General features: G+C 34.3%; 8 protein-coding genes and 3 pseudogenes across 11 annotated transcripts, besides 1 other annotated feature; 2 read left to right on the forward strand and 9 right to left on the reverse strand.

Moving 5' to 3' along the window:
- Nucleotides 1–13,240: part of a mobile genetic element that runs on past both edges of the window.
- On the reverse strand, nt 339–849 carry TVAGG3_1041720 (annotated as a pseudogene). Its single transcript has one exon. A coding segment is annotated over exon 1 (511 nt).
- TVAGG3_1041730 lies at nt 939–1,413 on the forward strand (annotated as a pseudogene). Its single transcript has one exon. A coding segment is annotated over exon 1 (475 nt).
- On the reverse strand, nt 1,704–2,597 carry TVAGG3_1041740 (KilA, N-terminal/APSES-type HTH, DNA-binding family; the record flags this gene model as incomplete). Its single annotated transcript, XM_001295746.1, has 1 exon — nt 1,704–2,597. One exon carries the CDS (start codon nt 2,595–2,597, stop codon nt 1,704–1,706), a length of 894 nt encoding a protein of 297 aa, XP_001295747.1.
- Nucleotides 3,738–4,295, reverse strand: TVAGG3_1041750 (organellar and viral DNA polymerase type B; the record flags this gene model as incomplete). The annotated part of the gene is made up of 1 exon (XM_001295744.1): nt 3,738–4,295. One exon carries the CDS (start codon nt 4,293–4,295, stop codon nt 3,738–3,740), a length of 558 nt encoding a protein of 185 aa, XP_001295745.1.
- TVAGG3_1041760 (integrase core domain containing protein family) lies at nt 5,013–5,498 on the reverse strand (the record flags this gene model as incomplete). Its single annotated transcript, XM_051255524.1, has 1 exon — nt 5,013–5,498. The coding sequence occupies one exon, from the start codon at nt 5,496–5,498 to the stop codon at nt 5,013–5,015; it is 486 nt and encodes a 161-aa protein (XP_051081098.1).
- TVAGG3_1041770 (integrase core domain containing protein family) lies at nt 5,570–6,098 on the reverse strand (the record flags this gene model as incomplete). The annotated part of the gene is made up of 1 exon (XM_051255525.1): nt 5,570–6,098. A coding segment is annotated over one exon (529 nt), but the record flags the coding sequence as incomplete, so codon positions are not given.
- On the reverse strand, nt 6,364–6,912 carry TVAGG3_1041780 (ATP binding; the record flags this gene model as incomplete). The annotated part of the gene is made up of 1 exon (XM_051255526.1): nt 6,364–6,912. A coding segment is annotated over one exon (549 nt), but the record flags the coding sequence as incomplete, so codon positions are not given.
- TVAGG3_1041790 (organellar and viral DNA polymerase type B) lies at nt 8,137–9,203 on the reverse strand (the record flags this gene model as incomplete). The annotated part of the gene is made up of 1 exon (XM_051255527.1): nt 8,137–9,203. A coding segment is annotated over one exon (1,067 nt), but the record flags the coding sequence as incomplete, so codon positions are not given.
- On the reverse strand, nt 10,527–10,691 carry TVAGG3_1041800 (uncharacterized protein; the record flags this gene model as incomplete). Its single annotated transcript, XM_051255528.1, has 1 exon — nt 10,527–10,691. A coding segment is annotated over one exon (165 nt), but the record flags the coding sequence as incomplete, so codon positions are not given.
- TVAGG3_1041810 (protein of unknown function, DUF4106 family) lies at nt 11,232–12,086 on the reverse strand (the record flags this gene model as incomplete). Its single annotated transcript, XM_051255529.1, has 1 exon — nt 11,232–12,086. One exon carries the CDS (start codon nt 12,084–12,086, stop codon nt 11,232–11,234), a length of 855 nt encoding a protein of 284 aa, XP_051081103.1.
- Nucleotides 12,474–13,016, forward strand: TVAGG3_1041820 (annotated as a pseudogene). The gene has a single exon. A coding segment is annotated over exon 1 (543 nt).

A 13,240-nucleotide genomic window follows, 5' to 3' on the forward strand; every position in this document is an offset into this window, starting at 1 on the left:
ATACTTTCCACCAAGTTTATAACATACCATCCATCTTTGTTGTGAGTTTATTTTAATTTTCTCTAAGAGTCTCATGAAAACCTTACCGAAATGTTTGTGTAAGTAGTCTCTGTTTGGTTCATCTAAAGCTTCGATGTTAAAGTCAATGAGTCTATTGCCTGACTTCACATTTCTCTTCCTATTCTCTTCATCTTTCTTTAACCATCTCTCACCTTCTTTTGGTTTGTCGTCAATGGAACGAATGACATCGTAGCTTTGCGAACTTGTTCTATAGCACTTTTAAACATCTCTCTTCTCTGTTGTTTCAGTGTGTCGTCTCTTCTTCTTGTTTCACCAACGTTTGCATTTGTTATGTCAAACATTTCTCTTACTTCATGTGGTACAGCTCTTCTTGTTTCACCAACGTTTGCATTTGTTATGTCAAACATTTCTCTTCTTACTTCATGAGGTACAGCTCTTTCTTGTTTCACCAACGTTTGCATTTGTTATGTCAAACATTTCTCTTCTTACTTCATGTGGTACAGCTCTTCTTGTTTCACCAACGTTTTGCATTTGTTATGTTCAAACATTTCTCTTCTTACTTCATGAGGTACTGAACGTCTATGATATAAGTCAATAGCAGACGTCATTTAAAGGAAATGCTCTTGCATGGACTTCGTCCTCGCCGGTTGCGGCTTTATGAACTCATGAATTCTATATAACTTAAATTATGCACCATTATAGTCCTTTAATGAAGTCAGCGAGTGGCTTTTTTGTTGTTGCGCGTAATGCTTTGCAACATCTATATTAGCTTCTGTAAGAAGTTGTTTTATTTCCGAGTGTTCTAACTTAGACAACATTCCGATACATCTTTAGTAGGAAATAAAAAAATATTTTGAAAAAATTAGATTAGATTTTTTTTAAGTTATTTTTCAAAATAATTTAATATTTTTATTATAATGAAACACATGCAAGATTGCAAGTTCTTTTCATACAATGCTCTCGCTACTGCCATCAAGAATGAGTTCAATAATGCTTCAAATGTTAATGTTATCTTAACAAGAAGTTTGTGAAAGAATCTAAGTTTGGTCAGTATGTCAGACCATTAGCTATCGTCATTGACCGCAAACGTTATACTTCACAAGAGTTAGCAGTAGTTTTGAAACAAAAGAGTTTCTTCGTGAATGTCAAAGATACTCATTATACTGTTATAAAGAACTCTAACACATTGACTTCTTCAGTATTGCTATGAATCTTTCCGAACAGAAAGAATATAAGAAGGGTGAAACAAATGTGAAATATTATCCTTCATCTCTGAAGACAATAACGAACAAAGATGTCATACAAAAGTTCTTACCAAAGGTTGAAGAAGCTTCAATTGACATTGACGAAGGAAGTGAAATGGTTGAAGAAATAGACCCTGAAGCTATTTAAGCAAAAAATATATTTTTGGTTAGTCTTCATATCGATATTTTACAACAATTCCCACATGTATATAACTTTTCATACGCTTTTTCATAAGCTTTATATACCTTCAGAAATTTTGCATAATCTTTAGAAGCATTTAGATATTGTTTAAATGCTTTGTATGTCTTCAGAAATTTTGCATAATCTTTTACATGTTGTTCGTTCTCTTCTTCTGTCATGAGTTCCGAATATTCTAAATTCATGTTCTTTCATATGAGATAAAATTTTATAAAAAAAAATAAAATTAGCTTAGATTTTCATTCTTCCTCTTTGAAGTTATCGAAATACTCTGTTATTTTTTCCTTCAGTAATGGTAAGTCTTCTTTGAAGGTAAGTATTGTACAACCTTTGATGTCATAGTGTGTTTGAGGAAGAGTATTTTTGACAATTTCCTTTATTTGCTCATTCGGTGTCATTGAAATCGGTAAGTTTTCACGATAGAACCAGTTTCTGTCAGATTTATATATCTTAGCAAGGTCGTAAAAGCTTTTGTTGTTTCTTCTGACTAAATGTAACATAACCATATCTTTATCTTCTTCATTTTCCAACTCTTCAGTATATATCATATACTTATAACTCTTTTCCTTTCCTTTTGGTACTGAACGTGGTATTCTTTTCTGAATGCTTTTGTCTTTGGATTCAAGCTTGTTTTCCATCTCTTCACGTTCTTGTCTATGAATTTCGTCAAGAAGTCTGTAAACATGCCATGCATAACGAGGAGAAGCCCACATTGCTACAGCATTTACGAGAAGTCTATGTACATAATATCCTCTCAAACCGTTTGGCAATTTTTCACGATTTTCATAGAGTTTTGGCGACCCCGAAAAAAGTCGGTCTCGCTGTTCTTCACGATTTTCATAGAGTTTTGGCGACTGCGGTTTTTTACTTACTCGAGTTTTTGCGACTACGAGAAAATCCGTAGTCGAATTTTCAGCTTCATTTAATAGTTCAATAGTGCTTTGGTTCCTAAACCAGTCTTGTGGTTTCTTAGTATCTGGAGCATAACATGCTGTCAAAATACTTTGCATTTGGTACATATCATCTTTGACTGAACGAATGAGACGTAACTGTTTGTTATATTGTATGTACTCGTATTCTTCATTTATAGCTTCATGAACGATAGCAGTTGTTGTGCTCTCTGATGTTGTCATTACTGTCTTTACATACAAAATAAAAAAATAAATAAAAATAAAATTAGCGTTATTTTTTCTGAGATAAACACTATTTCTTCACAACATTAAATTTTATCCTGTATGAAATGACTTTAAAAAGATTATTGACTGACTTCGAATACTATCTCATTGACGCACTGACAGACCCTCAAAACTGTGTTGAAAGTTCTTTAAGCTTTAAGATTGAAGGTACGACGCATTTTTGTCTTCACTTACGTATTGAAAAATATGACCGTTATCATAACGAAGTGAATCAAACACTAATAAAATTTGTAGATAAAAAATTGGTTAACAATGAATATTTTAAACGTGAAGACCCAAACACTGCTGGAGATGATGAAGAATACAGACAAGCTATTGAAAAAATAACGCAAGATTAGATGCAATAGAAAAGAATTTTAATGAATGTCTTACAAACACGTATGAATATCTTATGCGGTGGGAAGCTAGATGGAAATAAATTTACGTCAAATATGCAATTTATAAAATCTTATGTCGACAGGCTACGTAGCACAGTGGTCTAAGGTGGTGTTATGGAGGGGTCAAGGTCTGTGGTTCGAACCGCGACAGCGCCGTATTTTCTTATTTTCTTTGTTTGTCTTGTTTGTCGTGAATAAAAAGTGTCATAAAAGTGCTCTATTTTCCACGGGAATAAATAAAAAATTTACTTTATTTCTTTGTTCCCGTGGAAGAAGGGTTTTGCTGTTTTTTCTGTTTTTTCTCAGCCGAAATCAGTGATTTTTTCATTTTTGGAATCCTTAGCGAATGAGGAATCTTTTCTCTCGTGGAAGCTTTGACCAAAAATATAATTTAGGTGAAGAGGTGAGATCTCACCTGTTTTTTCACCTCTTTTTTCACCCTCATGACTTTGTCATAACTTCTTCGTAAATGCTTTGTCATAACTTCTTCGTAAATGCCTTGTCATAACTTCTTCGTAAATGCCTTGTCAAGATTTCACCCTCATGACTTGTCATAACTTCTTCGTAAATGCCTTGTCAAGATTTCACCCTCATGACTTGTCATAACTTCTTCGTAAATGAGTGTAAATGACCAAAAATATAATTGAGGTGAAGAGGTGAGATCTCACCTGTTTTTTCACCTAATTTTTCACCTCTTTTTTCACAAGCGTTTTACATGAATTGTACGATGTATATTTGAAATTCTAAACAATTTCGTAGCTTCTATTTCTTCTGTCAGTATGTCAAAAGTTTTAACGATACCGAAAGTTTCTTTATACTTCTTCTTGACGTCAGACAGAAGGAAATCTTCTGCTGTTGGATAGTTTTTGTTCAGAAATGCTAACATGTCCATTTTATCTTCTGCTGGCTTTTCTGCTTCTTTCTTTAAGTCTGCATAGTCGTTTCTCATTCTTTCTATCTCTTTGACGGAGTAGTTATATTTTCTTATTCCTGCTTTACATTTTGAACATTGCGGGTTCATTTTTGCGTTATACATTGAAATAAAACCAGCTAAAACAACTAAAGCGTCAATTGCTCTCTTCATCTCAAACATAGCGGGTCTTATTTGTTCGTTCCATACTTTGCCTCTTCTATCTTTATCTCTTATTTCCCAAACACATTTTGCAACTAATGAAACAAAATTATCGTAAGTCTTAAACTCCTCAGATTTATATATGTCAGAAATGTTTTTATAAACCATGTCGCAATCTTTGTCCATAACCTTATGGTTGCAATGAAAACCAAGGAATTCATAATTTACTTTACGTATGAACTTCTTTATTTCTACTGAATCAGTAACTTTAACTTCAATTTCGTCGAATTCAGGAATAGTTAGTTTTTGCTGTTGGATTTCAGGCAATTTGGGTAAATGGTCAATAATGTCCTGCATTTCATAAAGATATTCTTCATTTTCTTCATCCTGTGCGGTACAGTCTAAATTACTTGTTAAAAGTTCTTGCTTTATTCTTTGTATTTCTGTTTCGAAAGTAAATGAAGAAGGAATGAAGTTTTTCATCTCTACTAACATAGATGTTGGATTCATGACTAACGAGTTTGGTGCTGTTGTTTGAATTGTTGTTGTGCCGATTGTTGAAATCATATCTTTTATACAAAATAAAAAAATAAATAAAAATAAAACTAACTTTATTTTTTCTGTCTTAAGGAAATTCATGAAAATTCACGGGGTGAAAAAACAGGTGAAAAAACAGGTGAGATCTCACCTCTTCACCTAAAATATATTTTTGGTCTTTTGTGAAAACACACAAAATTCATGAGTTTTTGACGAAGTGCAAAAGTTCACTTCGTGTCATAATGCAAAAAAATAATGCTGAAATCATGAAAATTCAAGTGGGTGAAAAAAGAGGTGAAAAAAGAGGTGAGATCTCACCACTTCACCTAAATTTATTTTTGTCTGATTTACATCTAATGAAAAAGTTTAGAAGAATTTTCTTATTCTTTCTGACATATTTTTGTCTTTCCAGTACTCCCGCTCTAATGGTCCCAGATGTGTTGGCTTCGACTCTCTCAAGTTCTTAGATGGTATAACATCTTCAACACCTCCTTCATATCTTACTTTATAAGTGTCATCGTTTATGTTATAGTCAAGTATTTCAATAACCACTCCTCGCTTTGCTTCGTCAATGGTTTCAGCAAGTTTGCCATTACTACTTTCAACTAATTTATGACGAGGATAAAACGCAATGGAGTCGTCAGCAGCTTTTATAAGATATCCATTACCTTGCGTAGAGTCTACGATATAATAATTTCGACTTAACCTTAAACGTTTCTTTGTCAACGGTTTGTCGTCAAGAACTACACGAACTTTTGTTCCAGGAATGAGGGTAAATTGTGTTGAATTTCTGATATTTTGTGTTTGGCTTCGTTTCTTTTGTATATACTTTTCTTCTTGTTGTTGTGTCATTGAATTTGGTGTATGGCCTGTTGTAGAATGTGTTGAGGAATTATATACTTCGAGAAAATGTTTCATTGTTTCTTCGGTAAAGTCTCGCTCTTGGTTTAAATCTCTGAGAGTCCTTATGAAGCGGTTTATGATGCCGAGTATGTTATGGTTATGGTCTTCAGTAGTGTAGTGAGTTATGTTATGCTTAATGAGAAAATCTGTGATTTCATTGCTGAGGTATGCACTGTCTTGGTCTGATGTTAAAGTACTTGGGCTATGTTCTGCTACAAACTTTTGTAAAACTCTTAACACTTCACGAGTTCCTTTATTTTTCATTGGATATGCATATGCTTTACGAGTGTTAACATTAATGAAGATGAGGAATGGTTTATGTCCTCCTTTTCTGCTTTGAATGAGAGTGTCAAATTGGTATGCGTCAGGAGCGTTGGAGTAAATTGGTAAAAAGTAGTCGTAAGGGTTTATTTTTGTTTGATGTACAACATTTTTGTCAAAGAACCTTTTCACTTCAGCTCTGTTAGTAAATCCCCAACTCTTTGCAGCTTCATTGAACTTCTTAAATGACCTCCATGGATGTTGTTCGAATACTTCTTTCAAGCTCATTTATGTAAAGTTAAAGATTTTAACCAACTCGTATCCAAGCGTGCATTGTTATATAAGGAGGCATATAATCTTTTCCATTACCTGCTGGGTCTGTAATACCAGCTACAACATGTGTATGATTTCCTGCAGTTCCACAGAAAATACCTGTGCTAACATCTTTGGGGTCAGTTGTGATATCATATCTGTTCATTCCCTGTCTATCCGAACCCGCTGCAAGATTTGTATAACCTCTTTTTGTTATTGAATGTGAATGGTTTCCTTCCACAGATGTTCTTCCACTGAACCTATGCATATGTGAAGGAAGGTTTTCAATACCTATTTTCTTTGAACCTCCCATCTTCATTGACTGCGTATTAGTGTAGAATGGAAAACTGTCAACTATTTCATACCATCTACCACCAAATAAAGTGTTTGGATTTATTGGATTCATAGACGTATAAACAGCTCCTATAGGATATATTAAATCATATATGCTCATAACTCTATAAACATATTCTAAAGAACTTATGTCATTAAATACCATTTGGAATGTATCTCCCGGATGAAATGTTGCATTTGTTCCACTTTTATAATGTAATGTTAGTTCAATAGAATTATCCAAGAAAAATTCAAAAGTATCTGGTTGAAGACCTCTAACAAATTCAAATGGAGTTGCTGGTTCACCATTTATAATTTCTGTTGTAAATGTCATTGTATCTGGTTTCGAAAATTTCTTTGTTAGTTCTGCATCCACATAAGTTTTGTCAGCTTTCTTATCTAACATTGCTGGTAGTTCATGTGCTTCAAAGTTTCTGACATGACCTTCAATGTTCATACATTTACTATTTAAGGAGTTTAGTGTATCTTTTACGCTTGTACTTGGATTCTCTAAAGGTGCACTTGAACCAAGGGTATAGTTCAATATTATGTCGTCTGCTCTAACAGTAGTGAAGGATTTATGTGTATGGTTCTTGTCGGCTTTACTGTCTAAAGAAGTTTGAAGTTCATTTATATCGGAGATGTTGTGTTTATGAGATTTCAAAACTTTGTTCGTTGCTTCAAGTTCAACTTTGTCAGCTTTACTTTTAATAGCATCTTCAAACGTTATTTTTGCCTTAACTCTCAAAGTAAATCTTGGTTCAACTAATACACCGTTAACATTGAAAGTAGAGGCATAAATTTCACCGGTATAACCAAATGCTTCTGGTGCTTTAGCTACATCATACTGTACAGTACAGCTTATGTCATAACCTTTAGCACGAATGTATTTATATCTTCTTTCATTAACATTTTTTGTCTTCGCTTCATCACTTCGTGTTAAATATCCATGGTAGTCCGTTATAATCTGTTCGTCTGAAGTTATATAATGAACATGGTTCTTGTCCGCTTTACTATTTAATGTAGCTTGAAGTTCATTTATATCGGAGATGTTGTGTTTATGAGATTTCAAAACTTTGTTCATTGCGTCAAGTTCATTTTTATCTGCTTTACTATTTAATGTAGCTTGAAGTTCATTTATATCGGAGATATTGTGTTTATGTTCTTTATCTGCTTTTTCGGCTAATTTCTCTTCTATCTCATTTATTTCAAGTTCATGCCTACCACCACCTCCCGAAGAAGTATTTTTCTTCAGCTCTTGAAGAACGTCCACTTCGCCATCTTTGGTGTCAATAATGAGACTTTGAGTTAAAACCTTTCCTGTCTTAATGGATGTTTGTAAAACTTCTTCTTCACCGTGTTCGGGGTCATGGTCGTCATCATATCTTGTGAAATCAGAGATGTTGTCATACATTAAGCATATCTGTCTCAAAAGTTCTGCTATTTGAAACTGGAACGAAAGATATACAGAACTTTCATCATCTCCTAAAGTCAAGTCTGCTTTCTTAAGTATTTCTTGAATGTATGCAATGAGAACAGAGTACCTTGGAAAATATTCGAACAATATTTCATTAGCTGTTGGTTTTGGTTGTTCTTTGGAGTTTCTGTTGTTTCAGTTCCTTCTGTAGGTTCTGTTGGAGTTTCTGCATCTCTTGACTTCAATGCTCTTGCTCTCAAAGACCTAAATGTTAGAGCACCAGGTTTTACAAAGGACTTTATAAATGCTTTAATAGTTCCTGGTAAGTTATTGTTAGCATTAAGTAAGTTCCTTATGCTTCCATCATGTACGTCCATAGCACTATGTAAAAAATCTATACTTTTCTTGTAGTCAGCAATAGACTGACTGTGATTTTTTAAAGATTTGTCAATACCTTTAAGCCAATCTTCATGCATGTCTGATACTGAGCCAAGAATATCATTTGCTTCCTTTAGTGTACTTTGTGCTTCTCGTAAAGTATCCAATCCCGTACGTGCATTGTTTGCTATACGTCTTACAGTATCTATTTGACTCCTTGTTTCTTGCATCCAACCAGATAAAGTTTTAATAGTATCCGAACCATTTGAAATGAAGTTCAAAGCATTTTTAACGTCATCTAAAACTTGTTCACCAAGTACTGCCCATATCTTTCCGATTTGGTACTGAAGAACTCCATATGAAGCAGCTGTTAAACCAGTATTTATAAGGTCCCATATCCATGATTTAGCAGTTTTTCCATCCTTTCCATCCTTTCCATCCAAACCGTTTTCGCCTTGAGGTCCTTGTATTCCTTGTATTCCTTGTATTCCTTGTATTCCTTGTGGTCCTTGAGGTCCGGTGTCACCCTTCTCTCCTTTCAGTTCATCTTTATGTTCGTTATAATATTCTAATGTCATAAGGTGTACATCATTACTGCTACCAGCAACGCCGAGAATTTGTTTCTCATTCATGACTAAATTCTTTAGGCATTTAATGTTGTCGTCAAATCGAAAGCTCTTTAACAATTCAATGAGAACATTCAGTACTTTCACTAATGAGGCATCTACTGTAGAATTTATATATTGCACCGTTCCATCATTTATGATAGGAACCTTGCTTGTTGTAATGAATGGGTCATAAGTGTTAAAAGTATCGAAATCAATGACTTTTTTAGTTTTTCCATCGTCAATGACTAAATCATTGCCTTCAATGGTTAAAGTTGAGTTTTCGTTTACTAGTTCATGTGCTCTTCTTGCTTCATTTGTTTCATACGCATATGCAGCAATAGTCATATTTTAATGAGAATAAAATTGTTGTTCTATTTGCAAAGTACAGACCCAAACGAATACGGACAGTAAAGCTTCAAACAAACTTAGGTCTTCAGAATGAGGCGCTTGCTTTCAGAGTTGTTGACTTCAATACTATCGCAACTTTTGTCATAACAAGATGAAACAGATTTCATAGAGATTGAAATAGATGACAAAAGAAGTTTTATAACATTTCCTAACAGAGCCGAGTACAGAATAGATAAATTGCTGGAGTCATAGGTACTCTCATAAATGAAGAAACTATTGGCAACATAGATGTCAATCTCTTCTGAGGGAACATTGAAGTTCAGTTATGCGAAAGGAGTTTAAGAATACGAATGAGTCATAGAGTTCAATTGCTTCTGGGAGCATACCATATGCAACTACCTTTGAAAAGTGTTGACAAAACGATTGAGATGAAATCTGTTCCATACGTATGTTATGGCAACTGTTTGTACATTGAGTCAAAAATAGCTAATGTCACAGGCATTTCAGGAGTTAATAGTAAAGGTTCAGTAGAATATAAATCCTTCTGTTATGCAGTCAATTCAATGTTCATTCCAAACGTTCCTGTCATAGCAACTCATTTAGGTAAATGGGTTCGCATTAGTCTCATAATTTGAAAGACATGCAATTCAGACTTGTTGACTTTCAAGGAGAGCCTGTAGAACTGAAGGCACCAGTGCGAATGACTGTTGAAGTTGACTTTTTAGAAAATATTAAATGCAACAGCTTACAAGAGAACTCAGAGCTAAAAATATAAAGTATGAATGTTATGTATTAGGTCATGAACTTTGGTTGTTGCTGTTTGATGAAACAAATGAGTTAGTTATGTCAGTCAAGAGAACAGAAAAAGGCGTCAAGGCGCCGAGCGCAAAGCGCTATATTGTGTTAGTGAAAACTGCACCAAGTCAATAAATTAGGTTTGCATTATGAAGATGAGTTCGATACTGTTGAAGAAGTTTTGGATAATATTACAAATTGCTTTAATTTACTAAAACATATTTCAAGCAAAGTTTATATTCTGTTGAAAGTTTTGTATACTCGTTCGAATATTTATACTAACTCAACTCCTGTAGTTCCTGGTGTTTCAATGATGCGGATGTTACCATTTTCATGAATGGTGGAGTTTGACCACAGCATTCGATTTCAGGGTCGAGATAGTCAATGACACATTGTTCCCTGTTATTCGTGATATAACATTTTCAAGGTCCTCTTTGTTAGAATTATTTGGTTCTTGCTTATAAGATTTACCAAAAGCTTCTTATCGTCTTTGAGTAAAATTGTATAACTGAAGAAGGTAATGGTCTACGTTATCTGAAGGATTTGTTTGAACATTTGTGTAAGGTTGTCGTTGGCTTCTCTTGAAAGAATTTGGTCCAGTGGTGGATACTCTAACTTAACATCTGATGTAGCGTTAGCGTTTGAAGCTGTGTTTAAATTCACGGATTTCAGCTCTGGTTCTGGTTCTTTCAAACACTCTGAACTATAGTTCTTTATGACAATATTGTTTGTCGTTCGTGAGTCAACATTTGATGTTGGTTCAATTGGAACATTAACGGCACCAGCTAAGATGGATTTGCTTCTCATTTCATATAGAATAAAAACCTTTTATATGTATGAAATGAACAATATACTCGACAAGGGTTTGAATGTAAAGCTAACGAATGAAAATATTGTTGAATTCACTGAGACAGGAGCTGTGTATAAAGATGTAGAACTACTGAACAAAAGAGCTAAGGGAAGAAGCAGGAATATGAACAAAGGGTGGAAGCCTATAAAAATTTATGTCAATGATGGCTCAGGAGGTTCAAACATAAAGTATGCAGAAAGTTATAGAGTTTATGCTCTCAAAGGTGAAAAGCCTTCATTTAAGAACAGCTATTCTAACGCATATCCTCAAAAGCTAACGGATGGAGAAGTGGATGATATGAATGACAGCAAAAATATTAACAGAAATGGCGACAGAGATGCATGGAATTTGTTTACCATCAGTCAATTGAAGGTTAAGCTTTAAAATAATGTTGGTCGTTCCCATGGAATATTTTTGACTTTAATGGTATTAGTCATGATATGAATCTCAAGGTATGAACGAGGAGAGATGAGAGACTTATATGCTTCCCAAATTTCTTCAAAAGGTAATGTTATACCTGACTGTTTCCAAATGAGTTCAATATCATAACGTGAGAAACCTTGAAAGATAACGAAGTCAGTTATGAGACGTTTTATGTTTAAAGCAAGGAAACACCATGTTTGCATAAGTATTGCTACAGTTAAGTGGTAATGTCTGACTTTAGTTATGATGTTAGCTAATGGTGAGTCTGGTTTTGACACTAAACCTTTTCCGGCGAAGTCGTCGCAAACGAGCAGAGTGTTTGAAGGATACTTTTTGAAGGGGTATTTTGAAAGTTTTGATAGAATGTAGTTTGTCAGTCGTTTCATATCGTAAACTCCTGAGTACTGACGTAAGTGGTGTTTGTCAATAATTCTTTCCATCTCCTCAGAAGTCTTTTGCATTCCTGACTGTATGAACTCTACGATGGCATAATATTTCCTCTTACGTCGAATGTAACGTTGAAGAAATTCAATGAGTTCGCTATCTGGAACTTTAACGACAGAGGCTTGAACTTTTGACATAAATGTTTTCGCTGTTGAATCCATAGAGTCTGAAGTTGCTGATATAATGATTTGGTCATAGTAAGAGTCGTTTCCTAAACGTTCTGTTATGAGTATATGACGAATGAGGTTAAATGTCTTACCTGAACCCATCTTTCCACAATAGAAATAAACACCATTTGAACAGAATTCATAATCTTTGCTGAAAGGAAGAATGAGAGAACTGTTGAGCTTTTCACTGCTTTCATTCATGTCTTCATCTACGTCATGTATTAAATGCTTCATTTTATCTCCATTAAAAATGCAAGTCAGAAATATTCAGAACATAGCACCGAGTCTAACTGACAAGAGTATAAAGATATACTATGAACATGTTATGATGAAACCAACCAAAATTCAAGAAAGTCAGTATACTTATGAATATCCAAGGCACTGGGTAGAGTATGTAGGAGGTGAGAAAGCTATTGAAATCAGACAGGTTCGAAGTATTCCAGCAGGAAGAACAATATTATTGAAGAACTTTAATGTTTTGAGATATAATGATGAAACAAAGAAGCAAGATAGTTTCCCTGTTGCTGTGTATGTGAACCTAGACACAGGAGATGACATGAAAGTTTTTAACACAAAGCTTCAAATGGTAGTGAGAGAACAACTGACTGCGGAAGGGCATCCATTACCTTCAGAAGTTACCATAGCATATAATTTTGAAACAAACTCAATAGATTTTAAAGTCATCTCTGCAAAGAAGTCAGGTTTTACATTTAATGAAGCAGATGTATATTCGAATGAAAACTTCAAAGCTATTGCATGGTTAGATAATGACGATTGCTTTAAGAAAATATTTAAATACAGTGACTCAACGATGTCAATAGATGACCTTCGTGGAATGTTACCATCGACGTTTACAGTTGAAGGCTCAGCAGGATTGCTTACAAGATTGTCAATTGGTGGTATTTGGTCTCGTGAGAACATTGTTATAAAATCCAGTATAAGTGAATTTGCTGAAGAATCTATATTATGTCTTTCAACTACATGTATTCGCCGCCGAAGCATTATAGTATAACAAACTTTGTCAGTAAGTTTAACATAAGACTTGTCGAACCTTCTTCAATGAAAGATGTTGTGCTACCCAAAGACGGAAAGGATGGACTCATTATTGAGATGATTTTAATTGCATATTAAATGAGCTTGTTCTTGAAGGTCATTCATGATGAAATAACTGTTGTAGAAGATGTTAGCAATTGTTCAGACATTTTGAAGCGTATAGATGATATAAGAAAGAAGTTAGATAGACCGCAAAGCGGTGAGGGCGAAGCCCGTGAGAACGCTTATGTTTCATTGACTTTCTCCAGTAACGAGAACTTTTATGAGATAATATTGAAGAGAGATGATTTTAATATGGGGTA

Source organism: Trichomonas vaginalis, chromosome I (assembly GCF_026262505.1).
Source record: "Trichomonas vaginalis G3 chromosome I, whole genome shotgun sequence".
Lineage (NCBI taxonomy): Eukaryota > Parabasalia > Trichomonadida > Trichomonadidae > Trichomonas > Trichomonas vaginalis.